Source organism: Polyodon spathula, chromosome 25 (genome assembly GCF_017654505.1).
Source record: "Polyodon spathula isolate WHYD16114869_AA chromosome 25, ASM1765450v1, whole genome shotgun sequence".
In the NCBI taxonomy this organism is placed as follows: Eukaryota; Metazoa; Chordata; class Actinopteri; order Acipenseriformes; family Polyodontidae; genus Polyodon; species Polyodon spathula.
This window is the reverse complement of record NC_054558.1, coordinates 14638954-14654292: the sequence shown is the minus strand read 5'-3', so window position 1 is coordinate 14654292 and position 15339 is coordinate 14638954. Positions and strand designations below refer to the sequence as shown.

General features: G+C 43.2%; 1 protein-coding gene and 1 pseudogene across 1 annotated transcript in view; both read left to right on the top strand.

Moving 5' to 3' along the window:
* The first annotated feature begins 1820 nt into the window (after window positions 1-1820).
* On the top strand, window positions 1821-5954 carry LOC121300066 (annotated as a pseudogene).
* A 6583-nt stretch (window positions 5955-12537) lies between these two features.
* LOC121300229 (zona pellucida sperm-binding protein 3-like) overlaps window positions 12538-15339 on the top strand; it is a 33945-nt gene continuing 31143 nt past the window's right edge. The window contains exons 1-7 of the mRNA XM_041228727.1: window positions 12538-12604; window positions 12867-13045; window positions 13465-13571; window positions 13976-14067; window positions 14293-14473; window positions 14926-15034; window positions 15234-15325. Coding sequence (XP_041084661.1) covers window positions 12538-12604; window positions 12867-13045; window positions 13465-13571; window positions 13976-14067; window positions 14293-14473; window positions 14926-15034; window positions 15234-15325 — 827 coding nt within the window. The remainder of the gene's footprint in view (window positions 12605-12866; window positions 13046-13464; window positions 13572-13975; window positions 14068-14292; window positions 14474-14925; window positions 15035-15233; window positions 15326-15339) is intronic.

Genomic DNA, 15339 nt, shown 5'->3' with positions numbered 1-15339 from the left:
TGCACTAGACATTGCTTCGATAGGGCCTAACCTCTAGAGCGGGACCCGTAGCAGACAAACACCTGGTTGGACTGTCTCCAGGATGCTGTCCTATCCAAATAACAGCGCAGAGCCTGAACTGGGCATAGCGTGTGTTGTCTACGATCCTCCTCTGACTCTTGTGGGGGAGGTCTGAAAGTTTCCAAAACCACTGATTGGTTAATATGGAATGAGGATACCACCTTTGGCAAAAAGGATGGATTTGTTCTTAATGTTACCCGCGAGTCACTTCCAGTGAAAGTCATACATGTGTCATCGATGGACAATGCATGAAGCTCACTTACTCGTCTGGCAGACGTAATGGCTATTAAAAATGCCACTTTCAATGAAACGGCGCAGTTCTGCTGACGCCATGGGCTCAAATGGGGGACCCATAAGGGCCCGCAGTACCAGTTCTAGATCCCACTTGGGGATTATGCTTTTCATGGGAGGACTAAGCCTCCTAGCCTCTCTAGTGTATTAATGGTAGCGGAGGGAACGCATACAAGAGCTCCTGCTGCCAGGGGTGCGCTAGCGCATCTACTCCCAGGGGACCCCCGTCTCTCTCCATGGAGAATCATAGGGGGCAATGAGTGGACTTGGCTGTGGAAAAGAGGTCAACTCGTGCCGGCCGAAACCTCTCCCAAATCTGTTCCACCACTTGAGGATGCTTACTCCACTGAGCTGTCTAGAGCTCCTCTGGACAGAAGGTCTGCTGCCTTGTTGTTCACACCGGGGAGGTGAACTGCCCTGATGGAACGCAAGTTTCTGTACGTTCAGGACAGGAGTCTGTGTGCTGCGTGGTGAAGGCCCGGTGAGCACAGGCCGCCTTGGTGATTTATGTAGGCTACCTCTGTGGTGTTGTCTGTCCGGACCAGTACATGTTTGTGCACTAATTGCTGGCGAAAATGTAATAACGCTAGGCTCGCTGCTTGCGGCTCTTGAGCATTTATGTGCGCTTGCTGCCAATGTCCCTTCCACTGACCTCTTATTCCTCTTCTGTTCCAGACTGCTCCCCAGCCCAGACTGGAGAAGTCTGTAGTGATCACTTCCCTTCTGTGAGGAGATCTGAGGTGCAGATTGCCGGGACGGAGCCATCACTCCAGTGTCTTCTGGCATTGTCTGGACACTCGCACCGATCTCGGACCGGTGTGCACCTTGAGTGTATTCACCCAGGCTTGAAGCAGGCACATTCTCAGCAGCCCTAGTGGAAGGATTATCGAGGCGGCTGCCATCAGCCCCAACAACCTTCGATATAGTTTACCTGTAGGAGAGTGTGGTCTCCAATGACCGAATCCTGTCTTCCGACAGTGAGGCAAGCATGCTCACAGAGTTCAATTTGATCCCCAGCAACACTGTGGACTGAGACGGTATGAAGTTGCTCTTCTGTTGATGTATTGAGAGCCCCAACTTTGCCACATGAGCTATGATCTGTTTTGTGTGCGCCTCTGCGCGTGCTTTTGACTGCGCGCAAATCAACCAATCGTCCAGATAGTTTAGGATCCGAATAACCCTGCAGCCTGAGTGGAGCTGTATAACTAAGTTAAATTTGAACTCACGCATAGCCGGTGCAACGAAACCTGCAGTGTTAGCAAGGCAATAAGGTCTGTCCAATTTTTAATTGATGTTAACTGTCGGGTATTCTGGAATGTGTGTGATATACGCAAGCGCCCGCGCAATGGCACAACTCGATACACCTGTGTCAGTGGTCCACTCAGTGTTAATTATCAAAGGACTCTAATTAATGTCGCTAGAAAAGCACCTGGACGGTAGTATTTGGTAGGTAACTGTTGGTTTTGAAGATGGTGTCGTTGTGGAAATGTGTAATTAATGCCACTAAAAAAGAACCTGGACGGTAGTGTTTGTGCTGTGTACCGTTTGCTGCACCACAGGAAGGTAATGTGGGCTACTCGGGGGGTTAGTGTGTTTTGTGCCTTATGTTTTGGTAGCACTGACTGTACCGCTGCATGATGTTAGTGTGTTAACAGACTTGTTTTACTGATATCCAGACAATGATGTCCTCTTGTGCAACACTCAGTAGTGCGTACTTGGTAATTTTTAAAGGTAATTCATAGTTACAAAATTAAATCTTGAATTCCGTAACACCTGAAATAAAGGAGTTGCGTGTTCCGCTTTATTCTGAACCCGTTTCCCCTGTAGCTGTGAGTACAGCCTGCGGCGTGGACTCGGTGGCTGTGAGGGTGTTGTTGGATTACTTTCGACCGGCGTTGCCTCTGGACCCGAGTGGCCTCCTGCTGGGAACCTGCCCTCCATCCAGCAGCAGCGCCGGTAATAACATGGTGGTGTTCCAGTACGGCCTGCTGGACTGCCGCTTTATGAGCATAGTAAGTGGCTTCTAACGGCTTGTGTATTGGGTTCACGTAAGCGTTCGAGCTCATATTGCACTGCACCGTATTGATTTGTGCATGCTTGTATAAATATACCCATTGTACTAGGATGACTTCCTGTGGTTTTTATGCAATATTGGTTATGGTTGTATTAGCTTTTTTAAACGTTTAACTGTTGTCTGGCGCTAGGATGCGCTACATGAGTAAGCAATACAAACGTATAAGGGGAATTGCTTATTTACACTTTTTTTTTAAAACTAAATGTATTGTCTCTGCTTTATGCAGTGTGTGCTGTAACCCCAGTCTTGTAAAGGCTAAGTGATGGAGATGTGTTGCCTTTGAACTGCAGTGTTTAACTGACATTTAACCATGCCTTGCCCAGGTTACTGCCAACTTTACCAGTTACATGAATGTGCTGACCTACAAGCCCACCCAGGGTGGCTTCTACCAGACTCCCTTCAATCGGGCTATTGTGTGCACCTACACCAGGTGAGTGTTGGTCTTGGCTTAAACATGCTGTAAAGATGTGTTGAAAAGCCTCTGGGTTGTTAATGCATTCAGGTATTGAGTCATGCATCGTATGCATGACACTTGACTTAAGGGTATCTAATGTGTGGATTCTTTGGAGGTACATTTACAAAAAATCTATGAATTTACTCAATGTCAACTTTTTTTATAATTGTGGAGTTGCTGTCTTTATTTAGCTTTTATTTAAAAGCTAGTTTGTCACTAAATACAGTAATCTGTGCATAGTCAAATTATATTTACTGTGTTAATTCGGACCAGCTTCCTTGCTGTGAAGGCAACAAGAGTAAGTTTGTGTTAACTATTGTCAATAAATTGTTTCCTGAATTCCTAGTGTCTTCTGCTGAATGCAAACTGTCCTATGGCTGCTGCTCTAAACAAAGATTTCTACCTGTGCCTTCTGCAGACCTGATGTCTGGGCTCCTCCAGTGTATAACCCTGCACTCGGGGATGCCTCTGGGTTTGGGAAGCTGGAGTTTACCATGGGGATTATGAATGGTGAGTTTGCTGTCCTGCAGTGTACACTCAGTATATTGGTTTAGGTGTCCAGTGCAACCCTAACCTGGCAGGGGGAGCAGCCTGTGGTGCTCCTTGGGTCACTTCCTCCAGTCAAGTAGAGAACGTTTTGGCTAGTTCCTCTGGTGTTGGTCAATGCTGCTCTGTCCTGGCTCGTGAAATGAGTTGGGCGTGTTGCTGTTATGCTCATCTTTGTGTTTCAGATGTCTCAGAGCCAGACCTACCAGCTCATCACCAACCATGGGTAGATAATCGCTGCAAGCTGTGTAGTAAAGACATGATTTAAACCTGTTTAGCTCTTGGAAACACAGTAATCCTGGTTGGATTTAGGAAGGGGGTGTTGACTGGTCAGCTTTGTGAACATAGCAAAAGCTCAGTTGAACTAATAACTGTGCTGGGAAGGCTCAGATTGTAATTTTAAATGAACTGGTTCTTTATCTGGTTAGTAATTGGTTCACAGACCCTAGTCTTAATTTAGGTAGGATAAATGCCATGATTAGAGTTAACCAGGGTTTGTGAAACCAGACCCAAGTTATAAGTTCAAACTTTCCACTTGTACACATGACTTGGGTTGGAATGTAATTTGTACAGCAAGTCTCGCTGGCACACAGAGTCCTGGCAGTGCCTCCCCCTGCTTAGTGTTTCTCCCTGCAGATGCTTTATAGACGGCCAGGCTGGTAACTCCATGTTTCTGTCCCGTGTTCAGACCTCCGAGATCCGTCTGGTTGTTCAGGCCTTCAAGTTTACACAACTGTATACAGATGTGAGAATCTGATGGGCTAATCTGCATTGTATTGGAGGCTCAGGGCAGCTAGTTACCAAGATTCTATACCTGGTGTGTCTTGGTGCGTATGTGCTGTTGTGCTCGTAGTGTGCAAGTCTTTGTGTATATAGTTCCACCGGTAATAAGGTGGTGGCAGTTCTAGGGCAATTTATTCTCATAATTTCTTTTAAATAAATTATTTCTTTCCTAGGTCTATATCCATTGCAGGTTGCTGGCCTGGGACCCTGCCCAGCTCAGTGACCCCACTAAGAAAGTGTGCTCATTCAACCAGAGAACCAGGAGGTAAGGACTGGACCCTGCTGAGGCTGCTTTCTGTACAAAGGGAGTGCATGGCTGTGAGGTCCAGTGACCCAGTACTTGTTTCTTAATCTGCACAATCAGTTCTGTGCCTCCTTTTACAGTTGTGTGGAGAATTATTGAAATGCGTTCTCCTGGTTGTCGGTAACTGGAGGGCAATGAGGTGTGTCCCTAGGGTAGGGTTTCCCAAATCTGGTTCTGAGGGACCCCTGTGTCTGGTTCTAAATCATTTAATTGAACAATTCATAATTTGGCATTTTAATTAGCTTTTAAGCAGTTGGAGTTTAATATAACTGATTTAGCAGTATCTTAATTGGCAACTTTTTTAGCAGATGAGAGCAATTTAAGGTCTAAGCACATTGGTTCAATTAAGAGTTTGAGAAGCAGCAGACACAGGGGTCCCCAGGATTGTGGGTGCAAACCCTGCCCTGGGGAACCACTTGTGCTTCCTAAACCTGGGTATATTGTGGAACCTTCTGTGCGTACAGTTCACTCCTGCATTTACGTTCGTGTATTGGGTGTAGAAATAGGGACAATGTACTGCTCTGTCAAGTAATGTTTTTGGGTTCATTGTCCTGCTCTTGTGTTCCAGCTGGGAGCTCCTGGATAACCCTGGTCAGTTCTCTGTATGCAGCTGCTGTACCTCCAAATGCAATCTGAGGAAGAGGAGGGACACGGGTACTAATTCTACTATGTCCTGTATAATGTAAATGCACAGGTAGCTGTGGGGTGTAACTTGATTTTGAGGTGAGTGAATTTAAAATTGTATGGCAGCCAACAAAGGATGCTCAAGTAGTGGTGCAGTGCTCCCCCATCCCACCCAGAGCAGGTGCGTGATGTCTTGCTGGTACTCTGCTCAATGACCTGTAGGCCGCCAAGTTGTCTTTTTTGGGTGGTTTTAACCAGCACTCCTTCATCCTTCCCCCTGTTGTGACTGGTACTGCATTGCTGCAAAGCAGCAGGGCCTGTTTCTAACCAGGCTCCCTTTCTCCTGAGCAGCTGAGGAGGGGTTGAGACACACTGCAGTGCTGGGACCCCTGAGGATCCTTCCTGAAGAGCTGTCTGCTGGAAGCCAGGAATTGTACCAGGGGAGCCCTGCTCTGTCACTGGAGGGTGAGTTCAGCCTGCAGTCTCCAATCCAGTGTACACTTTAGTGTTTCCTAGTATTGGGACTTTGCCCACCCCTACCAGCTGTCTCCAAAGCATGAGTCTCTGCAGTTCCTAAAGTAACACACTCCTTTTGATGCTGCCCCTGGGCACTGGAGAGACAATGGCTGCACTGAGTCCTTCCTGTTACTAACCCCTTGCTCTCTCCTCCCCCAGCAGGCCCTGGCCTGGCTGTGTGACCTGGCTGCTCCCGTTCTCCTGATGGCTCTCCTGGGAGCCCTGTCTCTGGGGTGCGTGTGGCGTTGTCCCGGACTCTGCTCCATGTCCTGCAGTGAGGTCCTCATTCCTGCCCCCACTGATAAAATGCACAATGCAGTTGGCATGGTTTCTAGCAGCTTGCTAGCACATTAATTCTGATTTGTGTTGCAAAATAAAATGCCTTCATAGAGCATCTCTAGTCCTCTTTTTTTTTTTTTTGTGCCACTGAGTTACTTATAGAACTGGGCGTGTAGATGTTTTAAGGGAATCAAACTTCTTACTGCTGAAATGCTCACCAATTAATTGACAGGATTGGTATATGGCTTCTGTAGCAACCCTTACAAAAACCAGTGGCAATTTGTTTTGATTAAAATTGATAAAACTAGAGTTCCTTATAGTTTAAGCTACAGATCTTATTGGTGGTTTAAGTTGTTTGCCAAAGTCTTAAGATCACCAACTAAATTTATTTTCTGCCAAAAAGATTTTGGTCTGAGAACTTGAAACAATATTTTGTCAAACTAATTTAAATACAATGCTACTCCACGGGTCTCGAACACGCAATGAGTGTTCTAAACGGGCTGGGGGGTGCTGTGGGACACAACACTTGTGACAAAAATACAATGCATATAGAGTGAACCAAAAATGTAACTTTCTGTAAAGTAGCCATGCATAAAGCACCATGTAATCAATACTATTTTTTTTTTTTTTTAAAAGCAACGTTCCCACTCATGGTTCATTTTAATTAGCTATTTTTTAAAACTATAAATAGCCTGGCTAAATGACGGTCAGGAGTTTAGTTCAAAGTAACAGACAAGCAAACCAAGTGTGAGAAGGAGAGCAGGTTGATAAGAGGGAATGGGCTTGCCTCAGGTTTGGCTGAAGCATCTTGTGTCTCAGAAAGCTACAGGTCCTCTTGCAGCAAAAATTAAATACATTAAGAAAGAACCATGTAATAGGTCTAATTAGTTATAAAACAAATGCTGAATAAGATGTCTGTTTTTCTCAGTTCAGATACTGTATCAAAAGGGAGACACAGCTGTTTACAGTTTGAACAGCACCAGTACTGTGTTTAGTGTAGAAATATTGCATGAATCACTAGTATAGAATTGGGGGACCTGCTGAAGAAACATAACTGAGAGACTTATAGCGAGGGAGCACTGTAATGTAATTTTAGCTTGGGAACTGACATTTAGCATTGCCTATAGTTAAGTGAAAAAAATCTTTAATTTGTATTTAATTGCAGCTTATACCAAAGGTGATTTTCAATAAAACATTGCTTGCATTTTGGACTCTGTGGAAATCCTGAAGTTTGGTTTGACAATATTTGTAGATGACACGATCTTAGCATAGCTCAATAACTTTGCAAACAATTCCATGTCTTATCTAGTTTTATTTCTGATCATCCCAGAGTTTGGTGATCCCTACATGGTGCGGGATGCTCCTTCGTGGAAGAATCCCTAGATATTAAAAGTGCAGCTGGAGTAGAATTAGAAGAGTTGGAGGCAGGAAGGTATCTTCCAATTCATCGGAAACCTCAGTAGAAAGTGTGGATTAAGATGAATCCCCAGGGAGACAGTTTTGTTATCCAACACTAGAACAGTGGTGGCTAATACACCAAGTATTGGGATCCATTTTGGTGGCTCTGTGATCCACCAGCAATAGTGAACAAGAGTACAATACAGTGAAACACTTTTGATCAAGAGGAATTATCTGGCTTTAAGCCAGTGGTGACCAAGACATTAAGGAAAATAAAGTTCTGAATGCTGCCGTGTCTTTTGTGACATTTTTGTCCAACATAAATCATCCCATAAAAGTAACACTGAACATTGTAATTTATTAAAATTAAAGCAACATCTTCGTCAAGTAGACAAATATTTTTGTTTTCTACAAGAACTAAACACAACGGCATAAACAAAAGCACAGTTGCCTAAAGTTTAGTGTGAACCTTTGCATTGACCATTTTCCAGATCGGGCTCAAAAGATGTTGCAGCACAACAAAGCTGAGCCTGGAGAACGTAATCAGAAAGCTTAACGCGCTTTTTCGAGTGCAGGTCGGTCAGTGCTGAAAACGTAGTCTCCCACAAGCATGTGGAACCAAAAATAACAAATTCCAGCTTCAACTTTTCATTAATGTAACGCTTTGGCGCCAGCTTCTCCTTGTTTGAAACAGATATATTTAATCTAAATCAGTACTAATGGAATAGGGGTGCAGTAGCACCCCCTGGCTTTGCATGGCTTCCATCATATACAAGGGTTACAGTTTTGTCAATGGCTTTCAGCACCCTATTTTAAAAAATGTTCCAGTGCCAGTGTACAGGAAGCCACAGAAGGCTTTCCCCCATCTTTTGTAACTCGCACCACAAAGCGATGCATTGAAACCACAGAACTCTATGAACCAACGCATTGAGGAAGCTTGTTGCTTGGGTTACTGAGCTATGGAAGCCAGAGTACAGTTAGTAGCGCCATCTACTGTTTGGAATTAATGTCATTTTTCTTTGTACGTATTAATTGTCAGGAATTACATTTTTTAAACATGGAATCAAAGCTGTTAAAAATATGATATGCTTATATGTTGATGCTTATTCAGAATTGCCCCAAGAATCACCAGAAATCTCTCGAGATCCACTAGTGGCCGCCACTGCTGTAGAACAACCAAATTGGCAGCAAATACGTAGTATTGACGTATTGGGCAACAATGCCAGCAGTTTCCTGTTGGACGAGCATGTTGGTAGTGTGCTGGCAGCCCCCTTTCACTGTCTGCTGAAACAATGGGTTGCAGATGTGAGAACTGGAATTGTATTCTGTTGGTTATTGCATCACCATCACTTCACAATATATTACATTGGTTTCATAGCCTGCCTGTCAAAACTGCAAAGATACTCTTCACAAGTCGACAGATTTCTGCTTCCAGTTATTTTCAGCAGTGTTGGTTCAAATCAGACTGGGGTGGACATAGATTCTTTGAACATCTTAAGTATGTTCAGCTTTGTCAAATGTAATGAATCTATAAGAAGATTAAATTGTAGCGTTTTTGGGTTCTTGGGATAGAGATGAGATGTGATGGAGTTGAAGGCTCAAGCCATTTATTTTTGACAGAATTAATCAATAAAATAAAATCATAAAGTGAAGGAAGGGAACTGGGAGTTGAAATGGTATTTGTCTTTCCTTACCCTACCCCTTTCTCTCTCTTCCTCTCTATCTCCCCTAAACACAACCTTCTCTCACCCTCTTGTTTCCCCCAATCTCTTGGTCTTTTCCACTCAACCCCTTATATCACCTCGCTTCATCCGCCCCTTACCTAGACCCCCACCGTCACGTCAATGCCCTTCACCCACATACATGCACACACACATCATGCAACCCACTGCACGCACACACACCATGCAACCCCTGTATGTACACATCCACCATGCAACCCCCTTCACACACACACACACACAGACAGACCATGCAACTCTTGCACGCACGCACACACTGTTCGATATTTTATTTTAAAACACTTAAACTCAGAATCAATTATTGTAAGGTGACATTGGTGTTATGATGGGAAATATTTTTAAGAAAAATAAAAAAACTAAAATATCTTGCTTGCATAAGTATTCAACCCCCACACATTAATATTTGGTAGAGCCACCTTTCGCTGCAATAACAGTTTTAAGTCTTTCTGGGTAAGTATGTACCAGCTTTGCACACAGTGTCAGAGTGATTTTGGTCCATTGTTCTTGGCAGATTTGCTCCAAGTTGTTCAGGTTGGTTGGACGACGCTTGTGGACCGCAATTTTCAAATAGTGCCACAGATTCTCAGTGGGATTGAGATCAGGACTTTGACTGGGCCACTGTAGGACATTCACCTTTTTGGTCTTGAGCCACTCCAATGTTGCTTTGGCCTTGTGCTTGGGATCATTGTCCTGCTGAAAGGTAAATTTCCTCCCAAGCTTCAGTTTTTTAGCGGACTGAAGCAGAATCTCTTGCAGTATTTTCCTGTATTTTGCTCCATCCATTCTTCCTTCAATTGTAACAAGATGCCCAGTCTTAGAAGATTAGAAGCATCACCACAGCATGATGCTGCCACCACCATACTTCACTGTAGGGATCGTGTGTCTTGAGGCATGGGCAGTGTTAGGTTTGCGCCACACATAGCGCTTTTAGTTTTGGCCAAAAAGCTCTATCTTGGTCTCATCTGACTACAAAATCTTTTCCCACATCGCAGCTGGGTCATTCTCATGCTTTCTGACAAACTCCAGATGTGCTTTCAGATGGTACTTTTTGAGTAATGACTTATTTCTTGCCACCCTCCCATACAGGCCAGTGTTATGCAGAGCTCTTGATATGGTTGACTGGTGCACCATTACTCCACTCCCAGCCATTGAACTCTGTAGCTCCTTCAAAATGATTGTTGGCCTCTCTGTGGCTTCTCTCACAAGTCTCCTTCTTGTTTGAACGCTGAGTTTTGAGGGATGGCCTTTTCTTGGAAGTGTTTCAGTGTTTAAAAATAAAATATCAAACAGAACAAAATTTCAATGTACCATTTGTAATTCCGTAATATGACAGAATTGGTCAGGGGTCTGAATACTTTTGCAAGCCACTGTGTGTGTATTATATGTGTATATATATATATAATATATATATATATAGAGAGAGAGAGAGAGAGAGAGAGAGAGAGAGAGAGAGAGAGAGAGAGAGAGAGAGAGAGAGAGAGGAGAGGAGAGGCAATTACATAAAGTACCATTGGTGTATACATACCGAAGCAGCTATGAGAACATAAAAAATTAACAGGGGTGTATTCACTTTTTGAAGGAGCTAAGAGTTCAGTGGCTGGGAGTGGAGTAATGGTGCACCAGTCAACCATATCAAGAGCTCTGCATAACACTGGAAATTCAACTTTCAGCATGACAATGATCCCAAGCACAAGGCCAAAGCAACATTGGAGTGGCTCAAGACCAAAAAGGTGAATGTCCTACAGTGGCCCAGTCAAAGTCTTGATCTCAATCCCACTGAGAATCTGTGGCATTATTTGAAAATTGCGGTCCACAAGCGTCGTCCAACCAACCTGAACAACTTGGAGCAAATCTGCCAAGAACAATGGGCCAAAATCACTCTGACACTGTGTGCAAAGCTGGTACATACTTACCCAGAAAGACTTAAAACTGTTATTGCAGCGAAAGGTGGCTCTACCAAATATTAATGTGTGGGGGTTGAATACTTATGCAAGCAAGATATTTTAGTTTTTTATTTTTCTTAAAAATATTTCCCATCATAAAACCAATGTCACCTTACAATAATTGATTCTGAGTTTCAGTGTTTTAAAATAAAATCTCAAACAGAACAAAATTTCAATGTACCATTTGTAATTCGGTAATATGAGAGAATTGGTCAGGGGTCTGAATACTTTTGCAAGCCACTGTGTATATATATATATATATATATATATATATATATATATATATATATATATATATATATATAAATGTGTGTGTGTGTATATATATATATATATATATATATATATATATATATATAGAGAGAGAGAGAGAGAGAGAGAGAGAGAGAGAGAGAGAGAGAGAGAGAGAGAGAGAGGACAGGCAATTACATAAAGTACCATTGGTGTATACATACCGAAGCAGCTATGAGAACGTAAAAAATTAACGGGGGTGTATTCACTTTTTTTTTTTTTTTTTTTTTTAAGAAAATTACAAGAATGACAGATGAAATCAAAATAACTCAATGTAGAAAAGACATTGGATATTAATATTTGAAACGTGTTTTAATTTTATTATTTTTACTTTTGCTCGGGCAGGATACTTTTAAGGTCAGTGATACCATAAGTATAGACTTTGCAATCATAACATAACATAGCGCATAAATGGCAGTGTACTCCATGCATTATTTCCCTATCAAAAGACATACCTTCAGAAATACACAATCAATGCCCGAGAATGGGCAATAAACGTCACTGCCATGTTATTTCAAAATATTTATGTTAACAGTTGTACTGAAACCGACAATGTTAAAATACTGAATACCATTCTAAATATGAATATAGCTGAATGATGAATTGTACATAATACTGTAGCGGTCTCGGTTAACGCAGGCAGGCGCACCACACAGGGCGAAGTTATGTCCTTATGTGTGATTAGGTCACCTACCAGCCCTGCTGCTGCCTTCCCCCGGGCACGCTACAGTATTTTAGAATACCACAAATACATAGCTAGTATTCAAAATCAATAAATATGACTGCACCCCCTTTCTTTAATAGTCGTTCATTATGTTTTGTATCAGCCGCCACACAAAGCTAAGCACAATAATGTATACTGTGCTATTGATGCTCAAGTCGACTGCGCCTGAGCAATCTGGAAAACCGGAAGCCTCTAATAAAGCCATTTGTTAAAGTTAGTAAATAGTTGCGCTGTATAACTAAGTTAAATTTGAACACACGCATAGCCGGTGCAACGAAACCCGGAGTGTTAACAAGGCAATAAGGTCTGTCCAATTGTTAATTGACATTAACTGCTGGGTATTTTTTCTCTGGAATGTGCGTGATATACGCAGGCGATCGAGCAATGGCACAACTCGTCACACCTGTGTCAGTGGTCCACTCAGTGTTAATGGCCAAAGGACTCTAATTAATGTCACTAGAAAAGCACATGGACGATAGTGTTTGGTAGGTAATTGTTGGTTTGAAAGATGGTGTCGTTGTGGAAATGTGTGGTTCTTGCGCTTTGCTGTGTACCGTTTGCTGCACCGCAGGAAGGTAATGTGGGCTACTCGTGCGTGGGGTTAGTGTGTTTTGTGCCTTATGTTTTGGTAGTACTGACTGTGCTGGTGCACGATGTTGGTGTGTTAACAGACTCGTTTTACTGATATCCAGACAGTGATGTCTTTTTGTGTAACACTTAGTAGTGCGTACTTGGTTATTTAAAGGTTATTCATAGTTATAAAATTAAATATTGTATGAAACCTAAAACAAAGGACTTTCATGTTCTGCTTTATTCTGAACATGTTTCCCCCTGTAGGTGTGGGTATAGCCTGCTTCGTGGACTCGGTGACTGTGAGGGTGTTGTTGGATTACTTTCGACCGGCGTTGCCTCTGGACCCGAGTGGCCTTCTGCTCGGAACCTGCCCTCCATCCAGCCGCGTCGATAATAACATGGTGTTCCAGTACGGTCTGCTGGACTGCCTCTTTATGCGCATGGTAAGTGGCTTCTAACTGCTTGTATGTTCGCTTCACATAAGAAGCGTTCCAACTGAAATTGCACTGCACTCTATTAAACTGTACACAATTGTTTAAATATAAGCTTTGTACTCGGAAGCTTTTTGTTCTTCAGTGTTTATACGTTATTGGTTATGGTTGTAATAGTTTAAAAATGTGTGTAACAGTCTGTTAGAATGTGCTATGACGACCAAGCAATATAAATGTTGTATTGGCACCTGTATGGGGTAATGACTTGAGTATTTGTGCATTTATCGATAAACTAAATGCCATGTCTTGGCTGACATGCAGTGTGTGCTGTAACCTCAGTCTTGTAAAGTAACTGGTGTGTTTAACCCTTGAGCTGCAGATCAAATGTTTTTAATCTGTTCAACAATGACAATTATCCATGCCTTGCCCAGGTTACTGCCAACCTTACCAGTTACATGAATGTGCTGACCTACAAGCCCACCCAGGGTGGCTTCTACCAGACTCCCTTCAATCGGGCTATTGTGTGCACCTATACCAGGTGAGTGGACTTGGCTTAAACATGCTGTAACTCCTGTGAAGATGTTAAAAACCTCTGGGATGTGCATTCAAGCATTGAGTCATGCATCATGTCTGATGCTTAACTATTTAATATGTGAACTAATTTTTAATTTGAACTTCATTTAAAGTCAGAATTCTTGATGTCAATTTATTATGTATCTAATTGTGGAGCTGTTGCATTTTAATGGGTATTACTTTAAACCCAGTTTATGGCACTGAATACAGTAGTCTGTGCAAAATAAATGAATTCTGGACCAGTTAACTCCTTGTGAAGGCAGCAAGAGTAAGTTTACCTATTGCCAATAAATTGCTTCCTGAATTCATAAGATGAATGCAAGCTGTTTTTGTTACTGCTTTAACTAAAGCTTTCTACCTTTTCTCCAGACCTGCTGGCTGGGCTCCTCCAGTATATAACCCTGCACTTGGGGATGCCTCTGGGTTTGGGAAGCTGGAGTTTACCATGGGGATTATGAATGGTGAGTTTGCTGTCCTGCAGTGTACACTTGATCTGTTGGTTTGGGTTTCTTGTGCAACACTAACCTTGCAGGGGGAGCAGCCAGTGGTGCTCATTGGTCACTTCCTCCAGTCAAGTAGAAAATGTTTAAACAAATTCCTCTGGTGCTGGTCTATGCTGCTCTGTCCTGGCTAGTGTGAGGAGTTGGGTGGGTTGCTGTTCTCATGCTCCCCTCCTTCATCTCCAGATGACTTCTCAGCCCCACGCACCTCCAGTCTATTCTTCCTGGGATCCCCCATCAACATCGCAGCTGCAGTGAAGCAGCAATTCCACATGCCGCTGATGGTCTACATGGAAGCGTGTGTTGCTGCCAGCACTCCAGAGCTGAGCCCTTCAAGCCAGACCTACCCGCTCATCACCAACCATGGGTAGCTATTTACTGCAAGCTGTGTTGTAAAGACATGATTTAAATGTTTAGTCTTAAAAGCACAGTAGTCCTGTTTTAGATTTAGGAAGGGGTGTTGAATGGTCAGCTTTGTGACTGGCAAATGTTCAGCTGAACTAATAAAACTGGCTATGCTAGGATGGCATGGTTGTCTCTTGGATGAGCTTGTTCTTTAGCTAGTATGTAATTGGTTTGCAGACTCCTAATTGGTGGCAGTTTGACTACAAGATATTGATAATGTCCATGATTGGTACCCAGGGTCTGTGAAACCAGTTAAGGTAACTTGTGCACATGTTAATACTAGTACACGCGGCAAGGGTTGGAATGTAATTTGTACAGGAAGTCTTGCTGCTCACTTCTTTCTGGTGGTTGTCTGCAGTCCCCCGGTCCTGGCAAGTGCTACCCCCACCTGCTCAGTGCTCTTTCTCCTTGCAGATGCTTTGTAGATGGACAGACTGGTAACTCCAGGTTTCTGCCCCGAGTCCAGACCTCCGAGATCCGTCTGGTTGTCCAGGCTTTCAAGTTTACACAACGGAATACAGATGTGAGTATCCGGGTTAACTTGCTTTTGTATTGGAGGGTTCGGGCAGCTAGTTAACAATTCTTTCCCTGATGAATATCTGATGCTGTGCTCTAGGTGTGTAATTTCAAATACAATTCGGAGGTTGTAGAGCAATATTAATTGGAATGCCACCTGAAGCAAATGATCAGTGGGAGTTGCTTCATTTCAAATGTTTTCCTAGGTCTACATCCATTGCCGGTTACTGGCCTGGGACCCTGCCCAGCTCGGTGACCCCACCAAGAAAGCCTGTTCATTCAACCAGAGAACCAGGAGGTAAGGACTGGACC